The 17,542-nt window shown below is 50.1% G+C and overlaps 2 protein-coding genes across 2 annotated transcripts in view; one reads left to right on the top strand and one right to left on the bottom strand.

Annotated features, from left to right (window-relative positions):
- Nucleotides 1–8,754, top strand: part of MGAT4B (alpha-1,3-mannosyl-glycoprotein 4-beta-N-acetylglucosaminyltransferase B) — a 50,196-nt gene extending 41,442 nt beyond the window's left edge. Inside the window, exons 7-15 of the mRNA XM_069869718.1 lie at nt 139–214; nt 577–691; nt 1,435–1,565; nt 4,468–4,575; nt 5,528–5,721; nt 6,107–6,185; nt 6,570–6,657; nt 7,585–7,697; nt 7,789–8,754. Coding sequence (XP_069725819.1) covers nt 139–214; nt 577–691; nt 1,435–1,565; nt 4,468–4,575; nt 5,528–5,721; nt 6,107–6,185; nt 6,570–6,657; nt 7,585–7,697; nt 7,789–7,812 — 928 coding nt within the window. The 3' untranslated portion in view covers nt 7,813–8,754. The remainder of the gene's footprint in view (nt 1–138; nt 215–576; nt 692–1,434; nt 1,566–4,467; nt 4,576–5,527; nt 5,722–6,106; nt 6,186–6,569; nt 6,658–7,584; nt 7,698–7,788) is intronic.
- An 861-nt stretch (nt 8,755–9,615) lies between these two features.
- On the bottom strand, nt 9,616–16,071 carry LOC138727039 (leukotriene C4 synthase-like). Its single transcript, XM_069869174.1, has 5 exons — nt 15,953–16,071; nt 13,794–13,893; nt 11,999–12,069; nt 10,845–10,926; nt 9,616–9,903 (listed from the first exon to the last, which is right to left on the bottom strand). The coding sequence occupies exons 1-5, from the start codon at nt 16,008–16,010 to the stop codon at nt 9,756–9,758; spliced, it is 459 nt and encodes a 152-aa protein (XP_069725275.1). The 5' UTR covers nt 16,011–16,071; the 3' UTR covers nt 9,616–9,755.
- Between the last annotated feature and the right edge of the window lie 1,471 nt (nt 16,072–17,542).

The following is a 17,542-nucleotide window of genomic DNA, read 5'->3' as shown; positions in this document are numbered from 1 at the left end:
AGGGAGAGAGACCATATGCCATCCCCTCCTCAGAGAGCTCCGTCACCTTCCTGGCCTGAACCCAGCTTTTGTGGGCTCCCCCGAGCAGCCCAGCATCCCGGGAGAGACCGGTGCTTGCATTGCGTTTGTCTCTTGCAGGTGGAGGACGAAGCAGAACCTCGACTACTGCTTTTTAATGATGTACGCCCAGTCCAAAGGCATCTATTATGTGCAGGTGGGTTTGGTGCTGGGGCAGAGGGGAGATGGATGTACCTGTGAGTTCACAGCAGCTTGCATCCAGCTGAGAGAGAGTGAAGAGCGTGTCCGGTTGCTTGATGAAGCAGAATGAGAATGAGTTTTAACCAGATAGGTTGAAAAGCTAGGCTTCTAAACTGGTTTAGGCTTGGAGACCTCCCTCACTAGGGAGGGCAGGAATCCTTGTTTCATTTATCTGTTAGACTGGGTGATAAAAATCTGCTTGGAGTATCTTCCATAATAAACTAGGTCTGTGCCAAAGCTTTCCTCCAATCTACAGCAGAGAGGCTCTTACTGGAACCTGGATGGGTCATTGGCACTGAGCATCCTTTCTTCTTGCAGCTGGAGGATGATATCGTGGCCAAACCAAACTATCTCAGCACAATGAAGAACTTTGCCTTGCAGCAGCCCTCTGAGGAGTGGATGATCCTGGAGTTTTCTCAACTGGGATTTATTGGTAAAGTTCTCCCCCACTCACCCCAGTCCCAGGTAGACGTGGGCACTTGTCCCCACCAGTTCTTGCAGGCACTTAGGCTTTTGGTCCAGCGAGTTGTCCCCATGAGATGGTAGAATATTTAGGCTTGATCTCTCCCTGCTTATGTAGTGTTTGCACAGGGGAGAAGGATCCTCACGCTGGTACTGCTGATACTCTATAAAAATAAACCTGGTCGGTGGCACAGCTGACAGCCGAACAGCTTAGATATGACCAGTAGCTTTTAGGCTGGATGGGATCTGGAGTTGCCTAACAGTTTGCAAAAGGAAGTTTACATCAGCATAGAACTATTTTGGGAACAGCAGTACGTGGTTGCAGTAGCAGCTTGATCTGTTATTTTGGATACTGGTTTGACTGGCTTAAAACTTGCAGTTTTCAGGGCAGGAAATGGTCTGTCCTGCAGCTGGCTGAATGTTTTTCATCTGTACTTCTCCTTGCTGAATGGAAGGGTTTAGACCTTTTGATGCTGTCATGACCTGTGAGACACTAATGCTTTCTAATTCTGCGATGAGTATTAAATCTGGGACTGTATTAGCAACGCCAGCAGTACTGGTACATAAAACAGAGCTGCATGCTATTTCCTTTATGTAGAGAGATGGACACATCCAACCTCCACAGCTCAGTCTCCCAGATTTTTTCTTCCCAACTCTCATTCTTGACTCCATGCCATAGCTCCTCTCTCTCTTCTCCTTTCCTTTGTGCTGCAGGAAAAATGTTCAAGTCTCTGGATCTGAGCTTGATCGTTGAATTCATCCTGATGTTCTATAAGGACAAACCCATTGACTGGCTGCTGGATCACATCCTTTGGGTGAAAGTCTGCAATCCTGAGAAAGATGCAGTACGTAAACAACCTCTGCTGAAGGGAAATCTCTGTTGTGTGTGGGCAGATGAACACTTGGCCTGTGTCTCCAGAGGAGCATTTCTGTGAGCTCTGGTGCTAACTGACTTTGCACTGAGCTGTGCCATCCCTGTGAAGTGCGCTGTGGGGTGTCCTTGTGCATTGTGAAAGCGAAGACCTGGGAGTTCAGGCTTTTGTAGTCTGCAGCTGTCAGAAAAGGCATTATTTCTGCATCTAAGCACTGTCGGGGTATTCCTCCTCCAGTCCTCGAGGACAGTAGCTATTCCCCATTCTTCTGTGTTGTTTTTCATTCTGATCTGCTTCTCTCCCTGAAACCATTTCCTGTTCACTGACTGTAACTCCAGAGTAACCCTTAGGCTCTGGGCTCGTGTGCCGTACCCGCCTGGAGCAGGCACACAGGCTGCCCAGGGAGCTCACCCCGGTTGACCCAAGAGCAAGCCAAAATGAAGCTAGAGCATGCGAAGCTCTTGTCAGGGTTTCTAGGAGCATGCAGAGAGGGTGAAATGGGCTCTGTTTTCATGCTGCTGCCTTGTTTGCAGATCTGTGCCTGCACAAAACCTTGCAGGTGGCAGCAAAGAAGCCCTTGTGCCCTGCAGATACTGTGTTTGAACTCGGATCAGTGGCAGCAACGAGGGGCTAAAAAGTGAGTGGAAAGGGCAGAGGAGGAGTGTGTATGACAGCAAACCTAAGATGAGCTCACCACCAGATACTCTCCTGTCTCCTCTCTGAACATACTGTATTTACTCATATGCTCATTCACTCTCCTCCCCCGGCAGCGAACGAGCAGCAGAGTCTGTGCAGCGCTTGAAGCCGGTTGCTTAGGGTGGACTTTGTGGCCACAACTATTTTGTGGTGGCAAATGCCAGAGCAAGTGGTCACTGTGGGGGTGAATACATGTTTCTGTGCTGGTGGGGACAGGGCACCCGAAGGGCTCTGCAGAACCGAGGCAGGGATGTGGTTTAATTTGTTCTGGTCCTGGCAGAGGCTGTGATGGCAGCTCCAGCCCCCCGTGTGCAGCAGGACCAGTCTCAGATGATGCCTGTCGTGTCCTCCTGGAAGTTCAAACCATGTGCTCAAGTGTGACAATCGCCAGGGCTGTCCGGCAGCCGTCAGGGTCCTCAGCCATGGGCGGGATGCTAGGATGGAGCTGGGAGTGATACTGCTCTCTGTGCCACTCCCTTCAAAACCTTCAGCTTGAGCACTGATTAAATGCAGATCCTACTGCACAGGATCACCTCCTTAGCTTGTCTTCGTTCCTCCCCTACCTGGTAGAGCCAAGGTTTTCCTTGGGGAACCTGCAAACCTCTTAACTGCGTTGCTTTTTTAAAAATTAACCTACTTTCCGTTTGGATTTGTGGCTCCTTTTCCCCACTGTTTGCATGATTAACTCTGCACAGCGCCCTTTCAAACATGACTTCCCCTTGTAAATCCCACTGTGCAGAATCAAATTGGTAGCAGGGAGGATTTGTCTTTTTGATTGAAAGTTTGTTTGACCTGAGCTTTTGGTAAGTGCTTTGCCTGCTCTGGATATATTCTGCTCTTTCTTTTTTAACTAATTTTAGATTTACCTGGGGTAGAGCTGTCTGAAAGGATGACCTTCTTACCACCCACTGAGCCATTCCCCCTCCTGGCTTGACTAAGATAACACGGCTTTCAGCAAATGCTTTTTTAGCAGAAAGGGAAAAGGGAAGAAAGAGAAATGAGGAGATGCTGTAGCTCCCTCCATTCCCCTTCTTCCTCCTCTCCCCATCCAGAGTGAGATAGGACCTGACACGTGTCTGGGTTGCTGGCAGTGAGCAAGGTCTCTCCCATTAGCATGGCTGGTTTTAATTTTCTAATGTAACGTGAGCTGGATTAGGGGATTATCTCCTCTGCAGCTCGCAGGGGTCATGCCTGGAATTTCACAGCTGCCGGCGTGGTGGCAGTGGCCCGTGCGGGCAGCCTGTCGCAGGGGCTCGGTGTGGTTGGCTTTCCCCGCTGCGCCCTGCCTGGTGCCAGGCAGCTGGTGACGCGGTGCCAGGCAGCGGGATTTCTGCCGGGGACGCTCTTGGGTGGGAGGCTGCGAGAGCAGATGGTGGTAGGGGGGTGCGTGCATTTCTTTCCTTGGGAAAAACAGAAGTCTGAAAACAAATACCTTCTCCCTCCAGTTTTTAACCCTGTATTTTTGTCCTGCTCCCCCAAGCTGAGAGAAATGAACTGTTTTTAAAATGTGAGTTCTCGTCTCCAGACTCTCAGTGGTTTTCCCCTTTGGTCTTTATTCCTTCTGCGTTGTCTCTCTCCCTGCATCCTTTGGAAAATCACCGACTGGATCGGAGTTGCATCTTCATTTGTTTACATGGAAGGATGGGTGCGAAACAGTCAAACAGCTCAGACAGTGGCACATGTCGTACATCTGCTTAACGACAGCTGCTAACAAAGACCTCTGCCCCTCTGAGAAGAGCCCACACTTGCTACCTGTTCGTTTAGGCTCTGAGTCATCCCAGGACTTAGTGTACCTGCAGATCCCAAGTTCTGAGTAGCAAGGAAAGGGCTTTCCTTTAAGCCAGTGCAAAAAGAAACAGAATTCTCTAGTTGTCCTTACCTGACAGCATCCAGAGGAGGTTTGCTCAGTGTTCGCTAAGCTATGCTTGGCAAGGAGACATTTGGCGTTTAAACCTGCCCAGCAAAGCCTGAGAGGTCACTGACCAAGTCACAGTCAGCTTCCTCCAGAGTGCGGTTAAAAAACCCTCTTGCCAAATTAAAACCAGAATAACACAGCAAGACATAGAGATGGAGAGGCAGGGATGTTTATCTCTTCTCGTGCCCTTGTCCGTTCATCTCCTGGGTCATGGTTGACCACAGAGGTTTAAGCGTGGGGCACTGTGGGATTGTCTCGTTTCAGAAACACTGCGACAGGCAGAAGGCAAACCTGAGGATCCGCTTCAAGCCTTCGCTCTTCCAGCACGTGGGAACCCACTCCTCCTTGGCTGGGAAGATACAGAAGCTGAAGGTGGGTACCAGCTGTCCATCCAAGCTGCAGAGCCTTTCTGCCAGGCCTGGCCTGCAGGGACACGGACACTGGCTGCTCTTGGGGTGGGGACATCAGTGACAGCAATTAGCGGGACAGTGGATTTCTGTGCGGTGCTTGTGTTTAGTTCTGAATCACAGTGAGCTCATGTAGCTCCTACTACTCAGCACAGCAGTGAGAAGTACCAAGAGCTTCTGCTGGCTTTTAAACCTTGGTACTTGTCCTGGATGCCCACCCTGAGGGCCAGAGCATGACCCAGGCATGCAGTTTTGAAGCGTCTACTGAAAAACCCTGGAGAGATGACTCCTGGGTTGATCTGACTTCCTTCCCACCCCTGTCCTTATTCGTGGGATTTGTCAGTAGGTGAACTAGAGCTTGTTGGGTAAGAGCTTAAATTGTTTGTGTGTATTTAAACATCAGCAAAATCAAGTGTCCCACAGCTATGTGTGCAGGAGCCATAGACACATCCCTGGTTTGTGCTCAGTCCTGGGTCTGTCCAATCCCTTGGTAAATGGATGCTGTAATCCAGTTTGTATCACAGTGCAGAGCCTGTCAGGCTGTGTAGTCCAGTAATTTTATGCCATCATCAACCTCTCACCCACCTTCTTCTCAAGTGTGAGGACTGTTTGCAGAGATCCTGGGGCAGGGACGCGTGCTCAGGGATGTTTGGACAACAACAAGTTCTTTGGTGCTGAATCGGAGTGCACAGCTGGGGTGTTTCTCTGTGCTGCCTCTCCTGAAGTTGTGTCTTCCTGGGATCCAGCCACGCATTGCCCTCTCTGGTGCCTCCTCTGATCACTTCTGTCCCTCATCCTTCTGCAGGGTGCAAGCTGAGAGCTTCTAGTTTGCGGTTTCTTGTTGCTAGGACCCCTGTTCTTCACAGGTGAGGGCAGCTCACGACCTTTTTCTGTCCTTTTGCTTTGTGCCCACCAAGGACAAGGACTTTGGCAAGCACGCCCTGCGGAAAGAGCACGTCAACCCTCCTGCGGAGGTGAGCACCAGCCTGAAAACCTACCAGCACTTCACCTTGGAGAAGGCTTACCTGCGGGAGGACTTCTTCTGGGCCTTCACTCCCACTGCTGGAGACTTCATCAGATTCAGATTCTTCAAACCGCTCCGCATTGAAAGGCCAGTGCCTGGAGGGGGTCAACAGGGGATGACATGGGGACAGCCTGGAGCATGTGGAGACACTTCCCTTTTGCTCTTCTGGCTCGTGTTGAATTTCTTGCTCATCTCCTGCTTGGCTGTCCAGGAAGAGGGAGCGATGCTCTTCCAGGTGGAGGATAACTCGACCCTTCTTTGGTGGGGCCGTGTTTGCCAGAGCCCTTTGTGCTTTCGAGCAATCCACTCTTTAGCTAATCTGGCACAGAAAGTCTCCTTCCAAACCATGTGCCTGTGGGCTTTTGGGGAAGGTGCCTGCTAGGTTGAGCTGTTCGCTGGTTCAGCTGGGGTGAAAGCCATCGTGTCCCTCCTCACTCAGTGTGGGTTTCCATGGCTTTGGTCTCTGTCACAGGTTCTTCTTCCGCAGCGGGAACATCGAGCACCCAGAAGACAAACTCTTCAATACAACTGTGGAGGTTCTGCCATTTGATGTGAGTGTTTTATTGAGAGCGGAGATGGGGTTGAAGTGGGAAGTGAAAGAGGTTTGAGAGAAGGGAACTACTTAAAGCCATCGGGAAAACCTGGGAACCAGGGGTTACACCTGGGGTGGTAGCACCTCGAGAGCAGGGATGCTGCGCTGAGCAGTCGCCGTCTGTGCCTGCAGAGGGGATGCTGGGGTGGCTGCAGAGGAGGGGAGGGAGCCAGGATGGTGCAGTGGAAGCATCAGCACGAGGGCAGCAAGTGCTGGGCGTGAGGTGGGGGGATGAAATGCCGAGGGCTGCTGGCAAGGGCAGCTCTGGGGTTGCTGGTTTTGCTTGGGGCTTCGGGGCGGCTCTTGGCGCTGGCCTTGTGTGGAGCTCCTCTCCTTCCTGCAGAGCCTGCAGTCGGATAAGGAAGCCTTGCAGGAGGGCAGAGGCACAGCCGTCAAATACCGCAGGACGCCGGATGGCTACATCCAGATAGGTACAGCAGGGTGAGGGGTGGTGAGCTGCCTGCTGGGTTTGATGACATGGCCCATATCCTCACCTGCAAGTAAATCAAGACCCTTAGTGCTCTTTGCTTGGCCAAGAGCAATTTCTGCTTGCTGGGAGCCAGGTTGGAACAGGATTTAATTGTCACTGTCTCATCTCCTTCACTGCCCTCCTTTCCCTCTTGGACTAGGTGTCTTCTTTGGGTGCTTTTCTGTCTTATGCTTCTGCCTGTCTCTACTCAGAGCTGAGACCAAATGATTCCACGTGCCTAACCTGATCTTAAAAACCTTCAACATGGGTGATTTTGCACTCTCCCTCCACAGCCTCTCGGTACTCACACCAGTTGCAGCTTGGACTTTGTCTCCTACCACCTAAGCTTGTTTTAGTGCTTGTCCTGCCCTTGGACTAGAACAAGTGCTCACAGCCTATGGGTCCCAGTGAAGCCCTGGGGTCTCTGCTAAGATGCCTGTGTTTTTTTCAGTAGACAAATGAAAGAAAAATTTGCCAGCACTTGCAACCTTTTGCCGTTTTAGCATTCCTCTGCATGCTGGCTGGTTTCTCATAACTGCATCTTCAAAAAACAAAACCACACCCCAAAATGGGACATAGCAGCAGGCTGAGACCTTGCTAGCACTATGGAAATAAGATCTGCCTCCATGGCGTGGATCCTGAACCAATATTTCTCTCTTCCAGGACAGTGCTGCCATCAGGCCACTCTGCTCCCTGTTGTGCAGCAGGGATATGTAGCCAAACACTCCCCATTTTGGTTTGTTTAGCTGATTTTTTTGTTCCTTTAAGTGTCACATTTTGCACTGTGCTGATGTCCGTGGTTTTCGGCTCATCTCGTGTCGGGGAGCTGCAGGCCAGGGGCTGCCGTGGCTGCTGGCGTCCCTACCTCACTCCCTGCTCTCCCCACCAGGCTCCTTCTCCAAAGGTGTCGCAGAGGGCGAGGTGGATCCATCCTTCGGGCCGCTGGAGGCCATCCGGCTGTCCATCCAGACCGACTCCCCGGTGTGGATCATCCTGAGCGAGGTACGCCGGGCTTCGTGGGCAGAGGGACGGCTTGGGCCTCCCCACTGCCTCCCCCTGCACTCTCTCTAATTCCAGTGCTCTCTCTTTCCAGATTTTTATCAAAAAAGCGGAGTGACACAGGTGTGAGGAAGGGTGGACATGCATTGGATCCCCGGTCCTGCTCCCTCCCCTCCTGCTCCCTTCTCCCCGGGGCGCCTCGCCCGGGTGTGAGGACAGGCGCACGCGCCAATGGGCCTTGGAAAAGGGGCTGCCGGGCCGGCACCACCCTCCCCAGCCGGTGCTGGGGGCCAGGACGTCATCTTCTCCAGAAGAAGAGTAAAAAGCAGAACCCACTCTCCCGCGCTGAGGGCTGGCTTTGCTCCCCGTGGCCTCTCGTGGGTGCACGGCCGCACCGACACAAGGGACAGTTTGGGGTCGGGGGGAGCTTTAGCAAGCGTGGGGACTAAAAGCACCTCCAGCCCAGGACAGGGTCATTGCTGGCTGGATCTGGGGACTGAGCGGGGACTCGGTCACGTTGAGTCCTGCCCTGCTCGTGCGCTGGGACGGAGGTGGCCAGGAGCCAAGGTCTGCGTTGCCTTTGCCCAGGCAACAGCCCTGGCCACAGCTGAGAATTAAGTGAGGGTGACGAGTGACGCTCCTTCAGTGGAGGAGGAACATATCCGAAGGGGTTGGAGCTAGGAGTATGGCAGGGAAAACAAAATAAAAATAAAATACGCCACACTGTGCCTGCCAGCGTTGAACACAGCCCCTTCACTCACAGTGAAGTCTCCAGTGTCTTCATGCCTTGAGGTTGAGTGCAGAAACCTTTAAATAACTGTTTCGGTTATTGATCGGTGTGAATTTTAGGGAGAGAAAAAAAAAAGAACCAGAAGTAGCTCAGTTCAAAAGTAGTAGGGATTAGTGTAAATCCCAATGTCTCTTCAGCTATACACTGGAATGCATTATACTACTTTAATGTGCTGTATTTTTTATTATTGGATACATTTCATTTTTTCAAGTACCTCTCTATATATAAATATATAAAATAATGTGCACTGTAATAAAAGCTAAATTTAAACCTTTGCAGAAGCAGCGGGAGTCACTTGTGACAGGGAGCCCCGACACCTGAGATGATGCTTTTCCTCAGCGCTTGCCCTAAGCCGATGCTCCCAAAGCATCACTCAGGCTGAGGAAAGGACTTGGAGCAGCCCAGGGGGAGACTTTTTTTTTGCCCCTGCAGCAGCAGCACAGGAACCTTCATCGGTTATTAAAGAAAGGCTGGTCAGCTCTTTCCTTGGCAGGGAGCAAGGGAGGCACTTGGGCACCCAAGGCTGCACTGGTGGAACATTTGTCTTACCAAATAGGTTGCTCTTTTTATTCCCACGTAGCCCTTAGCAAGGAGCTGCCTGGGTGCTGCCTGCTCTAGTTACCAGCAAAACCCAGGTGTGCAGCAGAGGTGGAAAGCTAGAGAGAGGACAAAGTCCTACTGGAGGGTTGGAGGTAAGTGAAGTCGGGGCCAAGTCAAGATCATTCTACTCAACGCCAAACAGAGATATCGGCATTTCGACTAGCGTCAGGCTTTTCCCCCCAAAGTTTAGATAAGGTTTTAGAGAAGTTTACCCACCCTTTCAAGTTGATTTTAATCGTGGTGGCTTTTCCCATGCAACCCGTTCCCCTGACCTTCAGATGTTCTCACACCCGGTTCCAAAGCCCCTTTGACAATCACAGGTGATTTCTACGGAGAAAAGGAATTTATTCTTTTGCATAGCCATGGTGTGACTCTTCAACATAGATCAGTACAGCAGCAAAGAGGAGTGACAACAATGTATGGGGTCAACCCGTGCTCCCTGAGGCAGAGCCAAGGGCATGAGAGGTTTCAGAGCAGACCCAGCTGTGCCACCCATTGTTCACCGGGCATTATGTCTGAAGAGCAGAGCTTCGCGAGCAGTAAAGCAGCAGCACCCACCTCCCTTCAAAGGTAAGCGCAGAGCTGGGGAGACACTCGGTCCCCGACCCTTCCACGTAACTCCCACCCCTCCGCTGGTGCCAGGGTTGGGTTTTGGAGAGCAGCTGCCCCGCTCACCAGGCGCCGAGCAGCTGGAGGGGCTGCACCAGCACTGCCGCCCACGCCGGGGAGCGCGGCAGCACGAAGTGTGCCAGGAGCCCGGCCACCGCCAGCCCCAGCAGCAGCCAGAGCAGCCGGGCGCCGGCGTACAGAGGTGCCAACCTGCCCGAGGAGAAAACGCCATCAGACCCTGCAACGAACCCGGGGAACTAAGCATTCTGGTGAGGGCTTGGCATCACAGAAGCGCTAGGTTGGAAGAGACCCACTGGATCATTGAGTCCAACCATTCCTATCAAACACTAAACCATGCCCCTTAGCACCTCGTCCACCCGTGCCTTAAACACCTCCAGGGAAGGTGACTCAACCCCCTCCCTGGGCAGCCTCTGCCAGTGCCCAATGACCCTTTCTGTGAAATATTTTTTCCTAATGTCCAGCCTAAACCTCCCCTGGCGGAGCTTGAGGCCATTCCCTCTCATCCTGTCCCCTGTCACTTGGGAGAAGAGCCCAGCTCCCTCCTCTCTACAGCCTCCTTTCAGGTAGTTGGAGAGAGCAATGAGGTCTCCCCTCAGCCTCCTCTTCTCCAGGCTAAACACTCCCAGCTCTCTCAGCTGCTCCTCTTGTTCTCCAGCCCCTTCCCCAGCTTTGTTGCTCTTCTCTGGACTCGTTCCAGAGCCTCAACATCCTTCTTGTGGTGAGGGGCCCAGAACTGAACACAGGATTCGAGGAGCGGTCTCACCAGTGCCGAGTACAGAGGGAGAAGAACCTCCCTGGACCTGCTGGTCACGCCGTTTCTGATCCAAGCCAAGATGCCATTGGCCTTCTTGGCCACCTGGGCCACTGCTGGCTCATGTTCAGTCGCTGTCAACCAACACCCCCAGGTCCCTCTCCTCCAGGCAGCTTTCCAGCCGCTCTTCCCCTAGTCTGTAGCTGCACAGGGTTGTTGTGCCCCAAAATTTCCCATCCTCCTCCAACACTGTGCTGGGGAGAAGGGGGTGACGCAGACCTGCCTTCAGTCCCACCTGCAGGAAGGAAACCTGCCCCAGGGACATTTCCAGCCTCCCAGGAGTGGTTTGTGGTGCCCACAGCCCCAGCTGGGTACTGACCGTCCCTGCGCAGCCGCAGAGTAGCCCTGGAAGTACTTGAAGCGGGTGTAGAGGTAGAGCAGCCCGCAGCCTGCAGCCACACCTGTGGGAGAGAAGCCAGGAGGGAGTGGGGGTCCCCAGGTGCTGCTGGGGCCGCAGCCTCGCTCAGGCACCCCCTGCAGATGGGGCACGGCCACCAGAATCACACCCAGACAGATTCGGATTTGAAACACTGTGGGACTTTAAGTAGGTTTTCTTCTTTTTTTGTGAGAGATGAGCTTCTTTGTCCCCCGCAGTTGCCCTGGGACTTGGGTTCGCAATGCTCCCTTCCGTGTTCCTCCCTCACATCTTCCCATGGTGGCAACAAAAACCCCTAAAGCTGCTTAGAATCACAGAATCGTAGAATAACCAGGTTGGAAGAGACCCACCGGATCATCGAGTCCAACCGTTCCTATCAAACACTAAACCATGTCCCTCAGCACCTCGTCCACCCGTCCCTTAAACACCTCCAGGGAAGGTGACTCAACCCCCTCCCTGGGCAGCCTGTTCCAGTGCCCAATGACCCTTTCTGTGAAAAATGTTTTCCTAAAGTCCAGCCTGAACCTCCCCTGGTGGAGCTTGAGGCCATTCCCTCTCGTCCTGTCCCCTGTCACTTGGGAGAAGAGCCCAGCACCCTCCGCTCCACAACCTCCTTTCAGGTAGTTGGAGAGAGCAATGAGGCCTCCCCTCAGCCTCCTCTTCTCCAGGACAAACTTGCTTGGTGAGGGATGGATGGTGGGTGACTAATTGCTTGGTTCTGGTTTCTCATTCCGACATAAGGAGCTGGGTATTGTGTTGCAGCTCTGCTTTAGGTTGTGGCCACCAGCCTCACCTTATCCACAGGGAACAGTGAGGGGGAACAGCCAGGCTCTGGTGGAGGAGCATGGGCTGCCAACACCACCAAACTTCTCCTTTGGGAAGGAGACCAGCTTGGCTGCTCCCGATAGCTTCATGAACACCGGAGGGGCTCTCCTGCATCTGTCCAGCCAAGGGGGAACTTTGCTTTCCTTAAATAACAGCCTCACGGGTACAGAGAGGCTGTGCCTGAGTCATTATCTGATTTAAACAAGTTTTTTTTTTGTTTTGCACGTGTGGTTTGTGTTGGATTCCCCTCCCCGACACCCCCCCCCCCTTACCTTGATGGAAGAAGATTCCAGCAACCCAGAGGAGTGAGATGAAGATCGGGAAGTACTCGGAGCAATTTGCCCTGGTGAGAAGCAGAGATCAGTTAAAACCGCATCCTCGCACATCAGGGACCGGTTAACCAAGGCCAGGGAGGAGAGCTGGAAACGCACGTGGAGCAAACTGAACGGGGCCCAGAAGGGGCCCTGCTGTGCTGGAGTGAAAAAGCCTTTTCTGCAACCAAGGACACCAAATATCTGTATTTTAGAGAAGAAAAGCACCCTAACACTGCACAGGGTTCCGCTCACCTGCATTCACACAACAGGCAGTGGCTGAGATGGAGACGTGGCTGCTGGACCCTCCCTGGGCTCTGTCCTTGGCCCCACACACGGTGCCTTCTCAGACATCGGGTGCAGCTACGAGCTTAGAAGCTTCAAGGGTAGAGGTTCCTTGGAGTTATTTAAGGAGCTTTCTGTTCCCCTTGGGCAAGCACAGCTCAAATTTGGGTGTCACACAAGTCTGCTCCAAGAAGGAGCCTTCTCCCACATCAAATTCAGCAGAAGGTGATCAAATCCCCAGCCACGTTTTCTTCCTTCCTTTTTCTTTGACAAAAATACAGTTTTTCTGCAAGAAAGGACGGTACGACTGTGCTATGAAAGACACTGGGTTTGTTTCTGATTCCTCCAACATTTTACCATTCCCTAGGCAATTTAATCTTAAATTTGGCCAAAAATTTACCAAGTCTCAGGGAGTGGAGCCAGACTGGGAGCTGGAAAAAACCTGAAGAACCTTATGCTGCAAATGCAGTTTGAGCCTCGGCGAGGAGGGGCTGCCAGGTTTCCAGGAGTGAGTAATAAATCAGTACCTTTCCCCACACACATTTTTTTAATATATAAAAACAAATTATGCATTTGTATCCTTTTCAACAGGGAAAAGGATAAAGGAGGGGGAAAAAAAAACCTTATAAGAAAGAAAAACCTTTTCAAACCTGAGTTCACTGAGGTTATGTTCTCTGCAGCCCCATGGCACAACCCAGCTAACACACAGCCCACTATTTAATTAAAAGCCACATCAGCAGCTCCCCAGCTAGCGAAGGCTGATGCCTCCCACGCTTCTGGCCTCTCACTGCATCGCAAAAGGACCAATGCGGGTGTTTTTGACGCTTCACAAATGTTTCCTGCGCGCTGGCGAGGAAACGCAGCTGCTTTGTTCAGGATTTAGTGCCGCGCTCGAGCGACCCTTCAAGCCAATTCCTTTCGATCGCTTATGAAACTGTGTGGCTGAGATGAAAGATGGGATCCGGTGCTTGCTGGGAGCTGAAGGGACCTGTGAACATTCCCAGTTTAGCCCCAGCATCGCTCTCTCCATAGGAACGGAGCAAACCCCATGAGCACTGGCTTCCCCAGCACGATGGCTAATAAAAAGGAGAAGAATTAAAACGTCATCACTGGTCGTGCTAGCAAGGCCCTCTGCTTCGGTTCAACAGCAAAAACTTACAAGCAAATATCAGGTAATTAACATAGCTTAATGATTATAAAGCATTAATACTCGGCACCTCTTCCATGCAGCCACTAATTGGTAACTTGGCTGCCTCTCGCAGCGCTGAAGGAGGATTAACACAGAGAGAAACACTCCAGCTAAAGTGCTCCAAATCCAAACTCAGACCTCTCCACACAAAGCATTAAAAAACGTAGGAGCAGTAAGTGAAAAGGTATCTTGAGGGGTGACTTCAGTCTTCCCTGGTAGCGACGCTTGACTCAAGTCATTTCTAGATGGAGTCACCACACAACAAAAAAGTCAAAATCTTACTGGGCTCGGAAGATCCGCTCAAATTCTGGGGGACCTCTTGTCTCGGGAGGGGAGATCTTGTACTTCCGCCGGGCATAGATCACCTGCAGCACAAAATAGGCTAAAAAAAAGAACAACACAGGGAGGGTGACGGCCCGGCAGTGTTTTATTTATCTCAGAATCAAGGAAGTGGTTGGAGAAAAAGACCTGATGGTGCCTGGGTTCATAGTCCAGGGCTTTCACACATGATCTGGAATATATATGCCATTTATTTCACGCTGATATTTTAAGTTCTGATTTGGTTATGGTGGCAGGGGCCCGTGTACACGGAGCCGACGTGCCGCCTGGTGCTTTGCATAGACCCGCACCCCGTGTGCCGCAGTGGAGCCCGCGGTGCTGCTCCCTGGCAGCTCCAACACCGATCGTGGGTAAAATGTAAAATTGTACCCTGCTTTTCAGCCGTACCTTTGAAACAGCCATGCTTATGGTTAAGGAGAAATTTCTCCTTTATTACACTTCCCCTGTTTGTGCTTCCTTGAAAGTCTGGTAAAGCTGTTACTCATAAACGATCCCCTAACAGTTTCTGATGGGGTATTTATATTTAAATATAATGGCAAATATTATCAGATAAATTAATTACACTTCCAGTAAATTGGTATTGTCCATAAGCGTAGTCACCTAAAAGTCTAGTTGCCTTTTTTTTCTTCTTCAGCATCTGTTGTCAATTCACAGATCAGTCATATAATAAATGTTTGTTTAAATTCTGTTCATTATAACAGAAAAATAGTGGGTAGTAGAGATCTCAAACCTTTTCTGTCCTGATTCATGTAAGAATATAACAATTATATATATAAAACATATAACAATATAATAATAGTCCTGCAGGGAGGCCGCCACCGCACACTAACACCTTACCCAGCTCACGCTCACACCCAGAATCCTTCTTCTCTTTAAACCCTGCGCTCTGTATTTAGAGTATTAGTGCACCTGCAGTCAGATGGGTGCAAAGCTTTTGTATGAGAATGGCCCCGTGTTACAGAGCAGCAACCGAACCGCGGAGCACGGGGATGTCATTAAGTCAATTAGAGATGCTCATGATCATGAGATGCTGTGATCAGCCTGTGCCAGGTTTGGGCTGAAACACAAACTCTGTATCTGCTACATCAGCTCCTTTGGACCTCTGTAAGGTTGAAAACTTGTTAATATGAAGATTTGGACTGTCTCACTGTTTGATGAGAGTTCTCATTCCCATGTGTGATTGCTGATATTCCAAGCTTTTACATTTAGGTGCTACCTTGCTGCACTTACTGAAATAAGAATTTTCACACAGGAGAAAACTAACTTATAAAAACAATTCCTTCGGTGGCTGAGGCAGCGTTGCTGCTGAGTGAGTCACTTGGATTAGCAAGGTCCTAACTGGATTGTCGTATTCTCATAAAGAAGATAAAAAAACAAAACAGCGGGATAGAGAAGGCAAAGTAGGGGCAGATGTTGAAAGGTTAAAGATAAGACAAGTCCACATGTGCCTGCAAAAAACAGTTACAACATATGCAGAAGAAAAGGGAATTGGAAACATAAATAACCTGATGCTGTACGACCTGCGTATTGCACAACCTGTCATCCATTTAAATACACACAGACAGTCGTTTAAGAAAACGTCTGCGTGTTCTGGCCTCTTCCACAGGGTGTGCAGTGACCCAGCTCTAAGTGAGAGCAGCTGAGAGAAGGGAGGGGAGGAACAACTCTGCTTTCCCTGGATTCGTTTGTTCATTTCACGTTGATAATGGCTGAGGGGAACCTCTTCACCACTGCCTTTGTTAACCTGCCTTTATCTCAGCTACCTCCAGCCACCCTAAGTTACAAATTTCCTGTTAAAATTCAATCACAGAAGATATTGTGCTTTGAAGATGTTTTATTGTGGAAATGGTTATAAGTTTTAAAGTAAAACTTGAATTTCATTTCCTTCAAGGATGCTGGCTTTGAGGTTTACGAATCATTTAGTCCCTATTAAATACCAAACATCCTCAGGCACGACACTTCCCCATGAACGACCAAATGTTTATATCATTTTACCATGTAGGAAACCAGCAGCTTTCATTCCAAGGAAAACACAGGGGTCAAGCTCCACAGTTTAATATAATCAGCTCACTACTACCTAGCATCGCATGTAGGACATTTACCTTGCTCCAGGACTCCCAGGACTGTGACGGTGGCCAGCAGGTCGATCTGATTTCTCATGTTGCTGCCTGCGGACCGAGCCCCCAGCCCGGTGTGATGAGCAAAGCTGCTCCCCAACCCTCTCTCCCGTCCACCCACCCCTGCAGGCTCTACAACCACCTTACTGCTCTGCAGCAACACGTGTTTCCTCCACCGGGCATTAACTCTCCCCACGCCACACAATTTTCCAAAGCACCCACCAGAAAATGTCTATTCCAGACAAATGCCTTCTGCTGAACCACATAACAGCAAAAGTTTTGTGTGTGAAATTCTTGCAATTCTATTTGCAGCTTTTGTACCACGATTGAATTAAGTATTGGTGGCAATTGAGAGATGATGGGAATTTTTCGAGCCTGTTCAGTGCTAGTTTTAAAGAGCTCTGAGGCATCAAAATTATATGCAAGGCTGTAAAAAAAAATTAACAAATTAATGACTTGACTTCTCCTCTTATTCCAAGTAACAGAGTTGACCATGTGAAAGATTTCCATCTAGAATAACTTGGGTCTATTCTGAATTTTTAGAAGTGCATTCTGATATTTTATCTTATTAATAAGCTCACCAAAGAGAGTCCCGTCCTTTTCTAGTGCTCAGTCACTTCTTGTAGTTTTCTGATGTATTTAAAACAACCCTTATTCCTGTTGAACTGTTCTCAGTTCAGAGCAGCGTAGGATGCAGAAACACACGGACCCTCAGAGATGTTACACCGACATCATAACTGTAACTGTGAAATGTAAAGTTTGAAAACCAGCAGTAGTTCAGCCCTGACGATCTTTTCTCCCCAGCCCACAAAAGCAAAATACACATCAGTTCAAAAAGTTATAAAGTTGCTCCAAAGCACAGGGTACGGATAAAAACCTCCTCTGACTTTAAAGGCTTTAAAACCAAAAAAGAAGGGGGAAACGTATTATTAGTTACTAAGGTTTCCCCTTAATGAAGAGAGGGGACACTTGAGCCACTTACAATGACACAGAAAACCTCAGGAATTTGTGCACAGGACCAACGAGGAGCGACCAGACCCATAGACCCTCCTGACTGGGACACAGAAAGTTCATTCTTCTGGTTTGACTCTTCACCTCACAACCCGCTGCGACAGCTCATCAAATCGAACACTTAATTCCAATATACAGTTGCAGATTTTTTTATAAAATACATGTGGAATAGCAAACCTGCTCCCCTTCTCTGCAAAACACTCAAGACGCCATCTGATCATACAAGTGATGGAGCTGGAAATGGCTCTGCTTATTGCAGGGGGGTTGGACCAGGCGATCTTTGGAGGTCCCTTCCAACCCAAACCATTCTCTGACACGACTTCCGAGCCCCCAGGCTGCTAGCGGTCCCAGACTGAAATAGAAATGAAACAATTCACCTTAGTAGAATCTATCAGCAACCCAAGATTTCACCTGGAGTGTCTGACACATGAGTCAGAGGGGAAATACCATACAATTTCAAAAAAGTTCTGCTTTTAAAACAACTTATAAAACAACTTATAAAGCTTATAAAACAACTGCTTATAAAACAACTCCATTGAAGAGTTTCGTCAGCCTCAGCAAAGC

This window comes from Phaenicophaeus curvirostris, chromosome 15 (assembly GCF_032191515.1).
Source record: "Phaenicophaeus curvirostris isolate KB17595 chromosome 15, BPBGC_Pcur_1.0, whole genome shotgun sequence".
NCBI classification, from domain to species: domain Eukaryota; kingdom Metazoa; phylum Chordata; class Aves; order Cuculiformes; family Cuculidae; genus Phaenicophaeus; species Phaenicophaeus curvirostris.
Note: the sequence above shows the minus strand (reverse complement) of the source record. Positions and strands in the feature narration are given on the sequence as shown.

Coding starts and splice junctions, on each gene's coding strand:
- LOC138727039 (XM_069869174.1), bottom strand. CDS start 16,010: ATGAGAAATCAGATCGACCTGCTGGCCACCGTCACAGTCCTGGGAGTC. Junction 10,927..11,998: donor TGGAATCTTCTTCCATCAAG/GTAAGGGGGGGG, acceptor TCTCTCCCACAG/GTGTGGCTGCAGGCTGCGGG. Junction 9,904..10,844: donor TCTGCGGCTGCGCAGGGACG/GTCAGTACCCAG, acceptor CTCCTCGGGCAG/GTTGGCACCTCTGTACGCCG.